Source organism: Gorilla gorilla, chromosome 23 (genome assembly GCF_029281585.2).
Source record: "Gorilla gorilla gorilla isolate KB3781 chromosome 23, NHGRI_mGorGor1-v2.1_pri, whole genome shotgun sequence".
NCBI classification, from domain to species: Eukaryota; Metazoa; Chordata; class Mammalia; order Primates; family Hominidae; genus Gorilla; species Gorilla gorilla.
Window position 1 is genome coordinate 31,347,765 of NC_086018.1, and position 19,340 is coordinate 31,367,104.

General features: G+C 46.8%; 1 protein-coding gene across 7 annotated transcripts in view; it reads right to left on the minus strand.

The window, feature by feature from the left end:
* LARGE1 (LARGE xylosyl- and glucuronyltransferase 1) overlaps nucleotides 1–19,340 on the minus strand; it is a 759,370-nt gene that overhangs the window by 160,022 nt on the left and 580,008 nt on the right. For all 7 annotated transcript variants that reach the window (XM_055375362.2, XM_055375363.2, XM_055375361.2 and 4 more), the window contains one exon: nucleotides 13,291–13,446. In XM_055375362.2, coding sequence (XP_055231337.1) covers nucleotides 13,291–13,446 — 156 coding nt within the window. The remainder of the gene's footprint in view (nucleotides 1–13,290; nucleotides 13,447–19,340) is intronic.

The following is a 19,340-nucleotide window of genomic DNA, read 5'->3' on the forward strand; positions in this document are numbered from 1 at the left end:
CACCCAGGGTTTGGGTAATTTCTCTGGAGAGCCATGGAGCCGGAGGGAGTATTTCACTAACAGGGTCTGAATGCTACTGTACCCTGCTCTCTGGCCACTGCCACAGGGAACAGAGGGCTCCTGACAAGGGAGGCACAGAAACAAAAGACAGATTTCTCCTGAGATAAAATGCATTTGCTAAATTGCTTCTTTGGGCAGCCAGCTGAGGCAGAGGGAGATTTGGACTCAAGGGAAAATGGCCCGTTAGGCAGTTTGCATTTATTTCTCCTCATCTTTAAGGACAGTGGCCTAGACTGACCTTTTGAGCTGCTGGAAATGATGGCTGGTTATGCCTGAGGATCCAGAGGGAGTACAAGTGCATCCTGTGCTCTCGCCTTAGAGACTTCTGTTCACAGCTGCACAAACTAAGGAGTGAGATTATGGGGATAACTGAAAAGCGAGACCTGACATATCTGACACTCATTTTCTATGTGACCTTGAGCAAGTCATGTCTCTGAATTAGTAAGACAAAGGGTTTGGACTTCCTAAAGTGACGCTCAAGGATCACGCACTCACTGGGTCAGGTAAAGTGGGGAGAGCTTTGCAGGTTCTTTCTCATGTAAGACTCACATCAACTCTATAGATCAGAAACCACTCTTAGTCCTCTTTAATAGAAGAAGACATCCATCATCTGAAAGGTTTAGCCATTGCTTAAGGTTATACAATGCGCGAACTGAGTAGCTGAGATTCAAACCCAGGTGTATTTCCTCTGAATTCTTGCAGGTAACCAACTCACTACAATGCCTAGTTGGTCAGCCTCTGGGCTTCTTTCTAGTTCTAACAGTAAACGATTCTGTGACTGCAGAGGACTCAACACATGTATTTCACACGGTGGCAGAAACATCCTATGCTCACCAATATCTATATTTTGCTCTCTTCCTGGGCACAGAGCTAGGCTGTATCTCCAGCCTCCTTGGAGTTAAGAAGAACTCCGTGATACAGCTCTGGCCACTGGAGTCTGGAAAGGCTCTGGCTAGTACAGGCACCACTCTGAAGCCTTGCTCAGGAACAAATTTTATTCACCTTCTTTTCTTGGCTGACAGCCAGAGCAAGAGAATCATGTAGAGCAGGCTGGGGTTCTGTGGAGGGCAGAGCCACAAGACAAAAGGAGCCTGGGTCCTTCAACCTGCAGAAAAGCTACCTGCCAATCATGAACACCCATGTGGACTTTCCGCAAGGTTCCAGCAGGTTGAGCCACATTACAGCTGCTTGTGCTACCTTGACTAACAGGCACATTTGAATGCTTGTAGCCTGTAAGTGATGGAGACATAGTACGATGGACCAGTTAAGGAGTCTGGGAGGCCCCGTTTCTTTCTTCCTGTGACACCCCTCCTTCTGATGTCTTGGGGCAATGGGTGAAATCACTGATGGGGAAATTACCACTCAAGCATGTTGCTTTGCACTTTCAACTTGCTTTCACTTTTTGGTGGCTTCGTATCCACTATTTCATTTTTACTCCTCCCCAATGCTTGCATGAGACAGGCAAGGCTCCCCTTAGGGCCCTCAGTTGACAGATGAGGGCCCAAGGTGCTCAGAGAAGCTGGGGCTCCAACTCTGGTCTCCTGAAACCTAACCCAGAGCTTGTCCCTGTGGTTTCCACAAAGCAGTTACATCTTATTAAGCCACACAGACAGGCAGAAAAAGCTCACGACCTTCCTCGTTGCCTGCTGTGTGTATTAATCAACAAGTTCCAGGAACCCAAAGCATTTTTTACTAAGGAAACCAAACTATGAGTCCATTTTCATTCTTTTGCAGTGAGGTAGGGGGCTGCATTCAGGACTGTTGAGTGAAGGTTCAGAGAGGGTCTGCCCAGCCCTGACCTCGACTTGGAGGAGATAAGAAAAAGGCTTGGTCTCCTCCCTCCCAGTTATCAGTATTAATTCACGCATCACATACAATTCATAGGCTCTTATTTTATGCCAAGTCTTGTGCTAGGAATGGGGAATGAGCTCCTGCTTCTGCACTTGTATTATTCCTATGGTCTAGGAGGAGAGGCAATGAAGCCAGTCACTAATTACAAACACAGTGCAATCATAACACAAACCTTAATTCTGGGGGGCCTTTGCCATCTGCCACATTGTTCTAAGCTCCTGGCCCTGTCTTACTTTATTGATTCCTCTTAAGTCTATCAGATAGGAATAACTGATTTCCATCGTACAGATGAGAAAACTGAGGTGCAGGGAGTTTAAGCAGATCACCTGGAATCCCACAGCTGGCAGTCCAGCTGGGATTTCACATGAGGCAAATTCATTCCAGAGCTGCCTTCTTATCTACTGTACAAGTAAGAGATGCTACTTGAGAAAGGGAGATATGGTAGAAAGGAGAGGAAGGGAGGGAGCTGCTTTATAGACAAGGGAGGGCCGAACACCTGGCAAGTGCAGAGAGATGACAACCAGTGCCTAGAGGGGTCAAACAGGGCTCTGTGTAAGTTGCAGCTGAACAGGATCAAAGCAGCCAGGCCACAAGGGGAAACCGTGGCCCAGACTTGTATCCACTGAGTCTCTTGATCCCACAGCTCCTCTTCCCTTCACCCCCTCTCTCTGGAGCTTAACACATTCCTGGAGGGTCCCTGGAGACTGGCCTTGAGTAGCCTAGCCTGTCTTAGGGTTTTGGGTCTGTCCATCCTGGGCTCTGCTGCGTGACTGAAGAGTTGGCAACATGCGGCTCGCACGTGAGAGCAGGAATGCACTCTGGGCTTTCTCCGGGATTCTTCTGAGATACAGCTGTTTCCACAGAGCCATCTGTTTCTTGGCATTGCCTTGCAGGGTGATGCCATACAATGTTATAGAATCTGTTTATATGTGTCTTATTTTTAACTTCTAGTTGAGGTGATGCTGTTGTTTTTTCCTCTTAGTGGGCTTAGTGTCAGGGAACGTGGCCTTGGAAGTGGCCTGTCACCTTCATAGCGTGAGAGAGTTAAGCTTGGAAGCCTTCTTCATTTCAGAGGTGAGGCAGTGATCTCCCAGCAGTTGAGAGAGCGGGTATCCAAGACAAGCTTTCTGGAAAATACTCGTAACTATAACTGCCTAGATGGTGCAGCACTTTGAATACTTTAACCCCTTTAACTCTCCTCAAATAGCCTGGTGTGGGTGCATTTACTGACCATTTTACAGATGGGAAAACCGAGGTTCATGTAAGGCTAGAGTTATGCCTAAAATCATAGATCTGGTCTAGGGCCACCGGGTCTTGCTCTGTCGCTCAGGCTAGAGTGTGGTGGTGCCGTCTCGATTCACTGCAGCCTCGACCTCCCAGGCTCAAGTGATCCTCCCACCACAACCTCCTGAGTAGCTAGGACCACAGGCATGTGTGGTTTGCTTATTTTTCACAGAGACGAGGTCTCACTATGGTGCCTGGGTTGGTCTAGAACTCCTGGGGCTCAAGTGATCTTCCTGCCTCAGCCTCTCAAAGTGCTGGGATTACAGGTATGAGCCACTATGCCCAGCTTGGGCCAAATTTTCTGAGTCCAAGTGGAGGGATGTTTCTGGCACACCACAAATGCTTCAAGAAAAGGACTTGTTATAGTTCATTTGTTCAACAAGATTTATTGAGCATGGATCTGGTGCCAGGCACTCTTTAATGAAGATGTACTGATGAATAAAACAGATAAAAAGCCCTGTAGTCACAGAGCTTACATTCTAGTGGGTAGAGACATGATCAACAAAAATAAATAAGTCATGATTATATTAGTGATAAGTACTATGGAGAAAAATGAAGGAGCCCTGGAGAGAGGGAGTGCTGGGGTATGGGACAGGCATTGCAATTTTAGATAGAGGAGTATTTTAAATAGTCGTAGAGAGACCACTCAACTATGAATCAGGGCTTGATACCGGCTTCGGCTCTGCCACCAACGTGTTCTATGAATTCACCTCTCTGAGCTTCTATTTCCTTCTGTATAAAATGGAGATAACAGCAGTGGCTCACGCCTGTAATCCCAGCACTTTGGGAGGCCGAGGCGGGTGGATCACGAGGTCAGGAGTTCAAGACCAGCCTGGCCAAGATGGTGAAACCCCAGCTCTATTAAAAATACAAAAATTAGCCTGGCATGGTGGCAGGTGCCTGTAATCCCAGCTACTCGAGAGGCTGAGGCAGAGAATTGCTTGAACCCGGGAGGCGGAGGTTGCAGTGAGCCGACATTGTGCCACTGCACTCTAGCCTGGGTGACAGAGCGAGACTCTCTCTCAAAATAATAATAATAATAATAATGAAATAAAACAAATAAATAATAAAAAAGGAGATAACAGGAACTACCTTGAAGGGTTAGTGAAAGAGTAAGAAAACCGTATCCATATAACAACTAGGAGAATTGTGGAATAACCTGGATATATGTAATAATGTAACTTACTATTACATTAATATGACATACATAGCTACATCCATTTGGGAAGCACTTCCTTGTCTTGTGGCTTTAGAGTTAGGTAGACCTGGTTTCTAATCACGGCCCCAGCACTTAGGAGTTGTGTGGTCTTGAACAAGTAAATCATTTCTTTGAAGCCTTCCTTTCCTTATCTGTGAAATGTGACTCATAATGACTCCCTCTCTTTGTGGTGAAGATTAAAGTTATATTTCCCTTTCTCTTTCTTTCCCTGTAGAAAATTTCCAATTCCCAAAAGCTAGAGGCAAGCAGAGAAAGGTCTTAGAACAGCACAAAGAGCTGTGCTCATGCAGGAGAGACCAGAATGACTAATACCTATCGTAGGGATACCCAGCAGGCTTTGGTTCCCTGCTATCACTAGGAGGCTAGGAGACCAATACTGATTACTCAGAGTGCTGTTTTGAGGAGGATAAAGAAGTTGGGCATAGGTGAATAATGCAGTCATCAATTAGTGATGTCTGCTGTGGGCAGGGGTTGGAGACACTGACTGTTGACTTACAATTCCATACACATTCAAAAATTCACTGGTGTCCAGTGTATTTTTTTTTGTAGTTTGTGGATGTTTGGTATGTTTCATAATCTAGCTTTTAACATAACAACAGATCATTCTTTTACCAACAGTCTTTCTAAATTAAATACCTTTGTGGGTTTTTTTTGTGGGGGGAAGGGGGCGTTGGCTGCCTTGGAAAGAAGGAACAAGGAGGCGAGCCCAGAAAGGGTTGTTCTGAAGCTGATAAGCAGAAAGTGACAGCTGTCAGAAAGGAATCCACAGAATAAGCAGTGAATAGTCTGGGGCCATTTCCTGCCAGGTTAAACAGTATCTTTCCTCCTCTGGACAACCCCCCCACCTCCTCCAGCCTTTTCAATGTAACCACAGTCATCAAATATTGTAAACTTAGTTTAATACCAAAATGAGTTTAGTGTTTGCTTACTAAAGGAATGGCATACACTTTAGCAGCAAGTTTCCTGTCAAAATTGGTTAAAACCCATCTATTTCAATGGTTTTTGCACTTAAAAAGATGAGGTTCCTTTAGTTGGAAATTCCCTTAGGTGGAGCAAGACCCTCTTGATGATAAAGAATCACCCTACAAATACAATACTTAGGGAGCATTGCATGTTTCTAAATAGCAAACTGAATGGAAACTTTCTATGCTATCTTCTGGGCTGTCAGGTACTAGGGAGGTGGAAGGATCCTTATTTCCTTATGTTTCATTAAAAAAAAGAACAACAACAACAAAAAAAACCCAACAAAACCTAGACTCCAGAGGACAGGGCTCAGATCAGCGGGTTCTTTACAGAGGGGACTATTTCAGCTCAACATGAGGTAGAACAATTTAGCATCTGGAGCTTTCCAATAGCAGAGTAAGCTGCCTTGGAAGGTGGTGAGCTCTCTGTCTTTGGGAGGATTTCAGCAGAAGCCAGATGCAAGCCTATTAGGGATACTGTGGAAGGATCCTGAATAGATAAAACGGTAGAGAATAGCTCTGATTATCCAACTATGTTCTGGGAGAGTCCTGGGGTTTCTTGGATATTCTTTTATAAATTAAATTAAATTTAATTTAATTTTAGGGACTGGGTTTCACTCCATCACACAGGCTGGAGTATAGCGGATCGATCATAGCTCACTTCAACCTTAAACTTCTGGGCTCAAACAATCCTTGTGCCTCTGCCTCCAAAAGTGCAAGGATTATAGGCATGAACTACCGCACCCTGCCATTTCTTGGATATTCTTGAGGGGCTGGGTTGTTGAGGAAAAGGGAGAGAAATGCTAAGGTATAGAATTCTAACCTCCATCCCTATGTCAATCAATCAACTCATAATAACCAATGCATACCAAATGCTTACTGCACTACATAAAGAATTTACAAGTTCCAGGGAGAGATGCCCAAACTATGAGAGACAAGTGGCTGTGGCCAGTTAGCTACTGTCATTCCATAGCACTGGGGAAGCCTGTTCTCTTGCAAATCAAACTGTCTTGTCCTAGAGCAAGTAGCCCAACCAGTGGCTCTGAAATGGGGCTCTGCCCCTCACATCTTGGCTCCTTGATGAAGAATTACATCCCTGACTGGATGTCCTTATTTTTATTTTGGCAGCAAGGCAAACCAAATAGCCTCTTCTTCCTACCCTGAATTTCCGAATCAGTGGGGATACTTGGGATTGTTTGACTTAGAGCAAATGTGACACCCTCTCACATGCTTTACAGACAGATTTCTCAGAGACTCTACAGGTTCCCTTCTCTGCTATGTCTTTTTACCAGAGTTGCTAATAAAACCTAAAGCCTATGTGTGGAACAGTGGATTATGATCACACGGGTCAGGCATTGGGGTCTGTGAAGAAACTCATCCCAAGGCACACTGTGTTCCTGGTGCCAAGTCCTTCTTTTTTGGCCTTCAATTGTTCATAAAACCCCATGGCAATGGTGTCATGTACCCATTTCTCAGATGGTAAACCCAAGGCTCAGAGCATTTAGGGGACTTCTCTGAGGTCATGTGTCTATTAAATGAGCGATTCAGATTACCAGAGAGCTCATACTCTTATTGTCATTATCAATTTCCCAGTGAAAAAATTAAAATAATGCAAAAATTAACTTGTGCAGCTCTTTCTTTTCTTTCTCTCTCTCTTTCTCTTCTTATCTTTTTTTTTTTTTGACGGAGTCTTGCTCTTGTTGCCCAGGCTGGAGCGCAATAGCATGATTTCGGCTCACTGCATCCTCCGCCTCCCAGGTTCAAGCGATTCTCCTGTCTCAGCCTCCCGAGTACCTGGGATTACAGACACGTGCCACCATGCCCAGCTACTTTTTGTACTTTTAGTAGAGACGGGGTTTCACCATGTTAGTCAGGCTGGTCTTGAACTCCTGATCTCAGGTGATCTGCCCGCCTCGGCCTCCCAAAGTGCTGGGATTACCGGCGTGAGCCACCGCACCTGGCCTGTGCAGCCATTTTTATAGTTCTCACACTGACTTCATTTGACTCTCAACTCCCAGCAGGTCCTCGAGTGATCATGCTTGTGTTGGCTCCTGGTCTCCAGTGCTCATGTTGCTCCCTCCCACCCACGAAGTTTACCCTTCAGACTGCTTCACTCCTACTTATTCAAGCTTTAATTCTCACCTCCTCCAGGAAGTCTTCCTCGATGCACCTTCTCTCCCTAGTTGTGTAAAATGCCCTTCCCATGTGCTCTCAAAGCACTACCACTACTCTGGCACTAACCGCACTACTTAATAATCCTCTGCTTGTCTGTAACCCTCACTCAACAGTCACTCCAAGAGCCGAGCTTTAATCTGCAATGCTGCCTGCTGGAACACTAGCCCTGTGTCTGGCGACTAAGTGAATTATCAACTGGGTGGATGATATGGTTTGGCTGTGTCCCCACCCAAATCTCATCTTGAATTGTAGCTCCCATAATTCCTACATGTTGTGGGAGGGACACAGTGGGAATTAACTGAATCATGGGGGCAGGTTCCCCCTATACTGGTCTCATGGTAGTGAATAAGTCTCATGAGATCTGATGGTTTTATAAGGGGAAACCCCTTTCACTTGGTTCTCATTCTCTCTCTTGCCTGCCACTGTGTAAGACGTCCCTTGCTCTTCCGCCATGATTGTGAGGCCTCCCCTGCCATGTGGAACTGTGAGTCAATTAAACCTCTTTCCTTTATAAATTACCCAGTCTCAGGTATGCCTTTATCAGCAGCGTGAAAATGGACTAATACAGTGGATGAAAGGAGTCTTAAGTCACTTAGACACTGCCATCAGAGCCTGCTCCCATCTAGGATCTCAAGTCCAAAGAAGAGGTTCCTGACTTGGTTTCTTTCAGACTCACCACCATCTGTGAACTTATCACAGCTCTAATGACCTCTTCCCACAGAGCTGGGAGCATAGGCTTTCGGCTGGATCCAAGATCATACCCTTTCCCTCTGGTTGTGTCTGCAGATAACACTTGACATGCTGCGGAAGACCAGGTGGTAAACTCCCCACAGAGCTGTGGTTCAGGAGTGCAATGTTTACAGACTCTCTCTTTGCCCCAGCTCCAGCCCTAGCCCCAGCCCCTGCCAGCAGAGGAACAGGGCTGGAGCAGTGCACAGGAACCTGCTTGTCTTGACTTACGAGTGCTAGCTGCACCTGCTCTCATGTTCTTAGCACCCACAAAACAATCCATCTGCTCTCTCCATTCCCACCGCAACTGTCCTAGAGATCAGAGCCCCACCCATCATGGTTTTGCCTGGGATGGGGCAATGTCCTTTTTTTTTTTTTTTTTTTTTTTTTTTAGACGGAGTCTCACTCTGTCACCCAGGCTGGAGTGCAGTGGCGTGATCTCGGCTCACTGCAAGCTCCGCCTCCCGGGTTCATGCCATTCTCCTGCCTCAGCCTCCTGAGTAGCTGGGACTATAGGCGCCCACTACAGGCGCCCACCACCACGCTCGGCTATTTTTTTGTATTTTTAGAGAGACAGGGTTTCACCGTGTTAGCCAGGATGGTCTCGATCTCCTGACCTCATGATCCGCCCACCTCAGCCTCCCAAAATGCTGGGATTACAGGCGTGAGCCACTGTGCTCAGCCGAGGCAATGTCCTTTAAGTGGTCCCTCCAGTTTTGTCTTTTTCATTTCATCCTCTACCTTGAGTGATTTTTCTCTAATATAAATCTGCCCATCACTAAAACCCTTCAGCGGCTCCTCACTGCCCTGAGGAGAAACTCCAAGCTTCTCAGCACAGTCAGGGCGCCTCCTGGTCAGCTTTGTTCCTAGCCATGCCCCCAACATGCCTGTGCTCTGGTACATGAACTTCCAGCATGTTGTCTTTTAACAGTTCACTTCTTCATCTGCTCTTCCCTTTACCTGGTGGTACTTCATTCTTACTTCTTAAATTTACTTAGTACATTCACTCAATAAATATTTATTAGGTGCTTATTATGTGCTTGGTTCTATCCTATGTTAGGACGGAGAACCTCAGAGGTGAACACTACAAAGTCTTTAAGAGTCTTATGTTCTGGTATTACATTTATGAAAAAACGTAGGAAACGGACATATGAACCAGGTAATTGTAAACAGGAGTAGATGCTCTGACAAAAAGAAAACAGGGGCTGGGTGCAGTGGCTCATGCCTGTAATCCCAGCACTTTGGGAGGCTGAGATGTGTGGATCACCTGAGGTCAGGAGTTCAAGACCAGCCTGGCCAACACAGTGAAACCCTGTCTCTACTAAAAATACAAAAAAAGTTAGCCGGGTATGGTGGCAGGCACTGCTGATTCCAGCTACTTGGGAGGCTGAGCCAAGAAGAATTGCTTGAATCTGGGAGGCAGAGGTTGCCGTGAGCCGAGATCGCGGCACTGCACTCCAGCCGGGGCGACAGTGCGAGATTCCATCTCAAAAAAAAAAAAAAAAAAAAAAAAGCCAGGTGCGGTGGCTCATGCCTGTAATCCCAGCACTTTGGGAGGCCGAGGCAGGTGGATCATGAAAGAGATCAAGACCATCCTGGCCAACATGGTGAAACCCTGTGTCTACTAAAAATACAAAAATTAGCTGGGCATGGTGGTGTGCACCTGTAGCCCTGGCTACTCAGGAAGCTGAAGCAGGAGAATTCCTTGAACCGAAGAGGCGGAGGTTACAGTGAGCTGAGATCGCGCCACTGCACTCTAGCCTGGCGACAGAGCAAGACTCTGTCTCAAAAAAAAAAAAAACAAAACAAACCACCAAACAAAAAGAAACAGGGCATGTCATAGACAGTGACTTCATGGGTTACTTTGTGTGGGGGTAGGGGATTGCAAAGTTTCTGTGATGTCACAGCTGAGACATTTAAACACAGAGGGTCAGGGTGTTCCCGCCAGTGGGAACAGCAAGCACGAAAGCCCTATGGTGAGCCCAGAATGTAGAAGGCACAGAAAGGAGGTGGATGTGGCCCATGCATAGTGGTCAAGGGAGAGAGGGGAGAGAGACTGGGATGACAGCCATGGTGACTGCTTAGAGCAGGCTGCGTTCTCATTCATGGGCCTCCTGGGCCCCGATGGCCCTTCCTGTTGGCATCTCTAAGAGTTGTTAAGCGGCAGGCCACTTACATACAGGGGCGGGCTCAGTCTCTAAGTTCAACCCCCGTGAGCTACATGGCTCCTGGCAGATGGCCAGCATTCACGCATTCTTCCTGAGCAAATAAATATGGTCACGGATTCCGAGAAAGACCACCGACGACTTCTTCACATCGCCGATCCCCCCAGGGGAAGGAGATGGTAGGAAAAGCTGGTGAGTCACTCATAAAAGGAGTCTCATTTCTTATGACACTGAGCAGCAGCATGGCATGAGAATGCACCGATACAGATGATTAACTGACGGCTTCATCCTGCAAGGCTTTTTATGGGAGCCTTCTCCATGGAGGGGGGAAATAAACGAGGTACGAGAACAGTTTCCATTTAACGTTTGGAAAAATGTGCCGAATGGGCACTCAAATCTTGATGATGACAAATACTGATGTGAGCAAAGAGAACTGAAGGAAAAACTGAAAGAACAGTGTTTGTTGAGCCTCTAAGTGCTTCCCAGAATCTGAAAGAGTTCCAGTGCTTAATGGTTTTCTTTCCTTTATCACCAGATGCAAAGGAGGGCAGATGCTGAGAAGGCCTCTAGGGTGATGGGGAGAAGGGCCGGAGCCAGTGGCGATCCACTGTGACTTGGGGACCCAGTCACAGAGAGCAGGGGCGCACTGTGACCAGGGTCATCCTGATAAAAGGCCAGGCGAGTACATGCCTCTGGTCCTTCCACAGGTGCCCTTCCCTGCCATTGGGAGCCTAAAAGAATTCTCACTACATCCAAAATAACTATAAAGAATAACTATAAAAACAGCAGCAACAACAATAAATCAAAATTCTGAATCTGAAACCCAACATACAACCTCCTACCAATCTGGCTCCTGCCTACCTGAGCCCTCCCTCCCCACCAGCTCCTAGGCACACTGGCCATCCTTCCATTCCACACCCCGAACCTGTCCTGCCTCAGGGCCTTTGCACCAGCTACTTCCTCTACCTGGAACGTGCTCCCTTTGCTCTTCTCTGGGAGGCTCATTCATGTCATTTAGGTTTCAGACTAAACGTCACCTCCTCATAGAAATCCTTAAACCAGTGGAGCTGCTCACTAATACATTGCTATGTAGCAGTTGCCACTGGCTGATCATTGTTTTCTGAGAGTTTAGTTATTAACTGTGTCTCCTCCACCAGAATATAAATATCATGAGATCAGGAACAAAAGTCCTTTTTCATCTATGAATACTTAGTGTGCAGAATAAGTAGAAGGTCCTCAGTAAATGTTTGCTGCCTAAAGGAATGAACCAGGTATTTCTGTGTCTAATACTAAGGGTCAAGGAAAGAGCAGAGTGCAAATATTGACTATGCATGTAACACAGGGCCAACACCAAGCTAAGTGCTTTGCATGCAACTTTTCAGCTACTGTCATAACATCCCATGTAAGTTTGTTGTTTTTGAGAGAGTCTCACTTTGTTGCCCAGGCTTGCGTGTAGTGGCATGATCTCGGCTCACTGTAACCTCCGCCTCCCGGGTTCAAGCAATTCTCCTACCTCAGCCTCCCGAGTAGCTGGGATTATAGGTGCCTGCCACCATGCCTGGTAATTTTTGTATTTTTAGTAGAGATGGGGTTTCACCATGTTAGCCAGGCTTGTCTTAAACTCCTGACCTCAAGTGATCCGCCTGCCTCGGCCTCCTAAAGTGCTGAGATTACAGGTGTGAGCCACTGCGCCTGGCCCCACAAAAGTTTTTATTCCCCATTTGACAGTTGAAGAAAATGAAGCACAGAGGTTGAGTCACTTATCTGAGATCACACAGGTAGTAACTGGAAGGAATTAAAGCCAAACCCAGGTCAGCCTGACTCCCCATGCCCTGCTTTTTCTGTTAAAGTGCCTCTTCTCTATATCCTAAGAAACTCACAACCAGACTCAACGTTGCTCCTTGTTTCCTGTGGGGCCATGGGCAACCTGCCTAATCTCTCTGTGCCTCAATTTACTCAACTCTAAAAAGTCGGTTCTGGCCGGGCTTGGTGGCTCACACCTGTAATTCCAGCACTTTGGGAGGCCAAGGCAGGCGGATCATGAGGTCAGGAGATTGAGACCATCCTGGCTAACAAGGTGAAACCCCATCTCTACTAAAAATACAAAAAATTAGCCGGGTGTGGTGGTGCATGCCTGTAATCCCAACTACTTGGGAGGCTGAGGCGGGAGAATCACTTGAACCCGGGAGGCAGAGGTTGCAGTGAGCCAAGATCATGCCACTGCACTCCAGCCTGGGTGACAGAGTGAAACTCTGTCAAAAAAAAAAAAAAAAAGGGGGTTTCTATGAACATCAAATGAGATACAGCATATGAACAAATTATAAGTGGTGAAGAAACAGAGAAACAGGAATAGCTATAGTAGACTGTAGCTATGGTGGTGACTTAGTACCTACCTAACACTGTCTTCACCCATGCTCACCCTAAAGGAGCCAGTTACTTGTGAAAAGCTCTTTTTGTGTTTCCCCATGCACTGACTACACTGAATCCTGGGTCTCCCATGTGGGTATCATGTCCACAAAAACACTGGTGTTTCCTGGCTATGAGAGACACTTGATCTTTCCTTTCACTGGTGGTTTTGTTCATTCTGTTTCCTCTGTTTGGAAACTCACTTCTGACTTCACCTCGTCTGGACCAAACATACCCTGTCTGCATCCACAGTGATGAGCATGCAAAGGACCCGCTGATGTACCTCTCTCCCCCACTAGATGGTGGACCCTGGGCACCGATGGCGTTGTGTTCACCTAGGTCCTGCCATGAGCCTGACATAGAGCCTGGCAAGGGGGAGGTCCTTGATGGATGAGCAGAGAAGCCGCCCCTTCCCTGTCCAGCCTTGCGAGCCACTTACGTTTTCACTGTTGACATCAGCCTCACTGGGGCAGCCAAACAGTTCCCGCCTCAGAAGATTGCCGTCATACTCCAGGAAGGTCAGGTAGAGGTTGCGAAAAAACTCCACATGCTTGTTCTTCACCCGGAGCTTCTTGGGGGAGTTCCAGTGAATGACCTGGCAGGGAGATAAGGAAGTGGTCAGGTATGGCAGGGGTGGGGTGGGGGTCCCTCACACCTGTAGGGAAGCCATGGCTCAGCACTGGGCTAAGCATTATTTGAGGGTCTGCTCATTCACTCATTCAACATTTTGGCAGAGTGGTTAAGGGTAAGGGCTCTGGGGCCAGGTCACCTGGGATCAAACCCTGACTCTGCTCTAGGTAGTCCTTTAATCTCACACAAGTGACTGAATCTCTGTGTCTCAGTTTCCTCATCTGTGAAATGGGAATAATCTGTGCCAGTTATTACATTGTCATCTCTCAGCCCTAAGATGTGATGCTTAGGCTACGACTCTACAAACCCTAATTCTGCTTGGCCACCTGCTTGGCACCCAGAGGGAGCATGACTGGGACATGAAGGGTCTGGAAGGGGAGAAAGGCGCTTGCTCCTCCTGTTGCTTCCTGTCCCTGTGGGCATCACCCTAGTCCCATTTTTTCAGCCCAGCAGTGGCACCTCCTTCCTTTAGCAGCAGCTACATCCATTCTGCAGTTTTTCCCACACTCAGAACACGCTTCGCTGTCCCTACTTCTCGGCCCAGTGATGCTGCCTCTGGAATCGGCTGGTGATGCCATCCTACAGGTCTGGGTCCTGGCCCCAGGTTTTAATCATTCCTACCTCCTCCTCCTATTTCTTCAGCTCTAGGGTAGTGCTTCCCGTACCAAGTGAACACTTTATGCCTTATAACTATTTTTAAAGATTAAATTCTCTGTTCAAATAATTGCTGTGGTTTCTGCCTCCAGCTAGGACGTTGAATGATACACTGTCTCATACAGCTTTTTTGAAAAATAAACAAGTTCATGCCTATAAAGCATGTAAATAATGCCTAGCACATGGTAAGTGCTCAGTAGATGGTGGTTCTGACTACTGAGTGCCTAGAGTATAGAGGGCTGGGAAGCAGCCAGAGACATGGGACACTGGGTCCCTCCCTTGGCACACTCATGATCAGTTGGGGAAAAGTGTCCACAAACAGGTAATTTGAATGTGATAATGGAGAGACGATCAAGAAGAAATGAGAGGCCGGGTGCGGTGGCTCATGCCTGTAATGCCAGCACTTTGGGAGGCTGAGGCGGGCAGATCACCTGAGGTCAGGAGTTCAAGACCAGCCTGGCCAACATGGTGAAACCCTGTCTCCACCAAAAATATAAAAATTAGCTGGGCGTGGTGGCAGGTGCTTGTAATCCCAGCTACTCAGGAGGCTGAGGCAAGAGAATCACCTGAACCCAGGAGGTGGAGGTTGCGGTGGGCCGAGATTGCACCACTGCACTCCAGCCTGGGCAACAAAGCGAGACTCCATCTCAAAAAATAAAAAAAAAAAAAAAGAAGAAGAAGAAATGAGAGCTGAAGAATGATCAGAGAAGCATCAAAGAAGAAGATGCTTGTGCTGGAGCTTGAGGGAGACAGGGCCTGGGACAGAGGGAAGATGTGTTGTGTGGGGTGGGGTGGCTCATTTGGAACATGAGAACTCAAGTGCTCTAGCTGGAGCACAAGGGGCGGAAAGATATGGGGTCTTTCCGCACAAGGGGCGGAAAAATGTTGGTAGTGACGTCGTGGGGTCATGCCCTGGACCTGAGAGGCCCATGGTCAGCACTCAGACTGTAGGTACTGCAGATTTTCAGCAGGAGGAACATCCGTAACTCTAGGTTTCAGAAAGATCACTCTATTCATAATGAAGAAGATGCAAGTCGCAGGATGGGAGATGCAAAACTAGAGCCTAGGATGATGGTTAAGAGTCCGCTGTAACTTCCAGCCGAGACAGAAGGCCTTGCAGACAGTTTGATTGGAGAGACGAGATATGCACAAGAAAAAAAAATCTGGGAAAAGCAATAAAATATTTATAAAATATTTATTTATTTGTTTATGACATGGTCATAACAAAGTGCACTCTTGGCTCACTGCAGCCTCGACCTCCTGGGCTCAGGTGATCCTGCCACCTCAGCCCTCTGAATAGCTGGGACCAGGCACATGCCACTATGCACAGCTAAGTTTTTGTATTTTGTAGAGATGGGGTTTTGCCATGTTGCCCAGGCTGGTCTCAAACTCCTGGGCTCAAGTGATCCTCCCACCTTGGCCTCCCAAAGTTCTGGGATTACAGGTGTGAGTTACCACGCCTGGCCTAGAATATTTAATAGTACTAAAATTTATTCTAAGAAAGCACCTTAATTTATTATTAATATCTGGTGGCATTCATTGTTAGTATTAAAAATGATTCATCATTACTATAGAATAACCATGATCAACAAGACATAATTTGTATTAGTTTATTTAATACTCATAACAGGCCTATGGGGCAGCATGATTATTAACTCCATTTTACAGATGGGGAAGTAGAGGCACAGAAAGACTCTGTAATTTGCCTGTGGTCACAGAAAAGTAGGCTTGGAACCTCTGAAGCCTGGTTCCAGAGTCCACCTGCTTAACTACTCACTGGGCTTGCACTGTGTCTGAGATCAGCACACAAGGACCCAGGAGACTGATGGCTGGGCCAATCAGATGGTCTCTCACAGTTGAGCCACATAAGCTGAACCCTGAATGATGGGTGGAGGCAGAGGGTCCAAGGGGACAGGTTGAGTCCAGGTGAGGGAAATCACACACCATCAAAAACAGCTAAGCCAGGGAAAGACCCCATGAGGACTGCACTGTGAGGTGGCCCTGGTCATATATGATCATATTCTCAATGCTCCTTGGCAGACACCAAGGCAAGGCTCAGCCCAGTGCAATGGCGTGAATACCTGAGCACAGTCCCCAGAGAACCCTCCATGGGACACCTGTGACAGGAAAGGGAAGCCTGTACTGAGTGGCCACTGCTCATGCCCTTGGCTGGGAGCCTTCTCCTGGGGGGCTCACCCATGGGTTGAACACTTCACCAGCAGTTTTACATTCATTGGCTTCTTTTAGTCCTCACAATGACCCTAGCAAGGCATGCAATTGTAAAGGGGAAGAAACAGTGAAGAAGTGACTTGCCTATGGCCACCTGGCTGGTAAACATGGGAGCTAGGCTTCAAACACAAGCATGTCTGATTCCCAAGCCCACGTTCTTTCCTATACACTGTGGAGGACAGAAGCCAAGCTTTTAAAACATTCTGTTTCATGCTTTGTCTGATTATAAAAGGAAATGAAATAGCTTTTCCCTCAATAGCCCCCTACTACCCTTACTCTCTCCTCCTGTGGGGGTTGAACAGTATATCAAATGTAATAGACTCTCCCATTCCCCCACAAAATTCACATGTTGAAAGCCTAATCGCCAAGGTGATGACATTAGGAGGTGGGATCTTCCAGAAGTCATTAGGTCACAAGGGAAGAACCCTCGTGAGTGGATTAGCGCCCTTAGAAAAGAGACCCCAAAGTGCTCCCTTGCTTGCTTCCACCATGTGAAGACAGATGGAAAAGGTGCCGACTATGAACCGGAAGGCATGCCCTCACCAGACACCAAATCTGCCAGCGCCCTAACCTTGGACTTCCCAGCCTCCAGAAACTGAGAAATAAACATCAAGCAGCCAGACTGGACTAAGACACTGAGGGAAGGAACTGGGTATCCACAGCTCAGTCACTTCTTGTTTCCCTCCTTGGGTTGGGTTCCATCTATGAGAGTCTGCAGCAGGGTCCAGAGCCTGCCATCTGAAGAGAGGACTGGAAGACCCAGCTCCCTCTGTCCTCTATTTTGGGAACGTGCATTAGCAATACCCATTGAAGTTGGCTGGATAAATACTGCTCTAGAAGACCAGTTTTCTCTCTCATGGCACAGTGAATTATGGGAAACCTATTTGGTCCAAACCACATCCCCACGAACTCCCATAACCAACAACGAATGATACAGTAGCCAGAGTAAGAACTATGAACCTCAGACCAGCCGAGGTCTGAATTCCAGCTATGCTCTTTACTTAGCTGTGTGTGTCCTTGAACAACTCGTTTCTCTTCTTGGAACCTGTTTCCTCAAGTGCAAGGTGGGGATCAGCAAGTCTGACAAAGTAGGTAAGAGGGTTAAACAAATGCCTAGCTCAGTGCTTCCGTGTTAGAGTGGTTCCGTAAGTGTGGGTTTCCTACCCTCTCAAAGATGGGGCAGGGAAGGAGGAGTTCTGCCCTCCTTTCTCCTTCCTGCTGCCATCAGTCAGAAAGCAAGCACTCAGCGTTCAGGAGGGTAGAGATGGCTGGCAGGGATGAAACTATTTGATGAGGCTTACATTTCAGGGACGTATGAGTGTGCAATATGTGCTTTTCTTCTTGTGCCTTCTGAAGGGTAGGAGAGGGAAGACTCTCCCCTGAGAACACATTTGATCTGGGCATAAGATCCTGGGCCATGCATTAAAATAATTGCATGTGGGCTGGTGTCACTCACACCCAGTGGGGGGATCGTGTCGTCTTTGCGAATGATTCCAGTGCTTGCCAAGTGCTGAGCCAGCAGGAAGGTTGATGGATGTGGATCTGACTGAGGAAATGCAAGCTTCTTCAACAGGGAGAAACTTAAACTAAGTGAAAAGAAGGGCTGGCCTATGGACCCCGCAAACAAAGCTTAATGGATTGTGCACAAATCTGCCAGGTACTTAAGAGACATGGTCTCATTAAATCCTCCAAACAAGCCCATTTGAATCCCACTGTCCACTTTATGGAGATGGTATGTGACTTGCCTATATCTCACAGCTGGTAAGTTGCAGTGCTGAGACTGGAAGTCAACTCTAAAGCCTAAACCTGAGGTTCTTAACTACTATCATATCTAGTCCTAAAGGGCTGAGCATTTTATAGATGAGGAGAGTGAAATTTACAGAGAAATGAGTCTGCCCAACATCACATGGTGAGTCTGTGCCAAGTCAGGGTTGGGACTAGGACCCAGGTCTCCTGGTGCCCCACAACCCACCCCAAGCCGTCTGTTAGCTCATCAAGCCTCATCCCGCTCTGCATCTGTCTAGTTTGTGTATTCACTACAGGCAAGTGCTGGTGTTACATAAGAAGGAAGATGGGGGAGTGGATGGCGAGGTAATAGGCAAGCAAAGGCGGTTCTGAAGAGTGCTTTCCAATCCAGCTCCCTCTGATCGGCAAGCCCATTCAAAAATCTATTAAGGTATATTCAGGTTTACATTTTGCACCTGAGTTTTTAATCATCAGGACATAGAATACTCCATTACCTTGTGCTAGGATCTAAATAAATAATATTTAGTTTGGTACAAAAAGTACTTGCGGTTTTCGCCATTAAAATTGCAAAAACTGCAATTACTTTTGCACCAACCTAAATAGCTATCATGTATTTAATACCCATTATATGCTAGACATTAGGCTGGTGTTTTTTGTTTGTTTGTTTGTTTGTTTGTTGTTTTAGAGACAGGGTCTATGCTGTATCACCCAGGCTGGAGCACAGTGGTGCAATCTGGGCTCACTGCAGCCTCAATCTCCCAGACTCAAGTGATCCTTCTCCTGAGTGGCTGGGACTATAGGCACACACCACCATGTCCAGCTAATTTTGTTTATTTTTTGTAGAGCTGAGGTCTCACTATGTTGTCCAGGCTGGTCTCAAACTCCTAAACTGAAGTGAGCCTCCTGCCTCAGCCTCCCAAACTGCTAGGATTACAGCACTTTGAGCATCTGCATCCGGCCAGGCCAGGGTTTTTTATGTATGTATGTATCCATATACATATATATGATATTAAATACATAATACCTATTATTTACTTCTCTACATTGAATGTGATCATGGGATTATAGAGGAAACAAAATAGCTCTCACCTTTCCCTCAGTAGCCCCCTACTGTCCTTACTCTCTCCTGCAGGGGTTGAATAGCTTATTAGATGTAATGAACTGTCTCCCACTCTCCCTCAAAATTCATGAATGTGATTGTGGGATCACATTCAATCAAAACAACCTGGT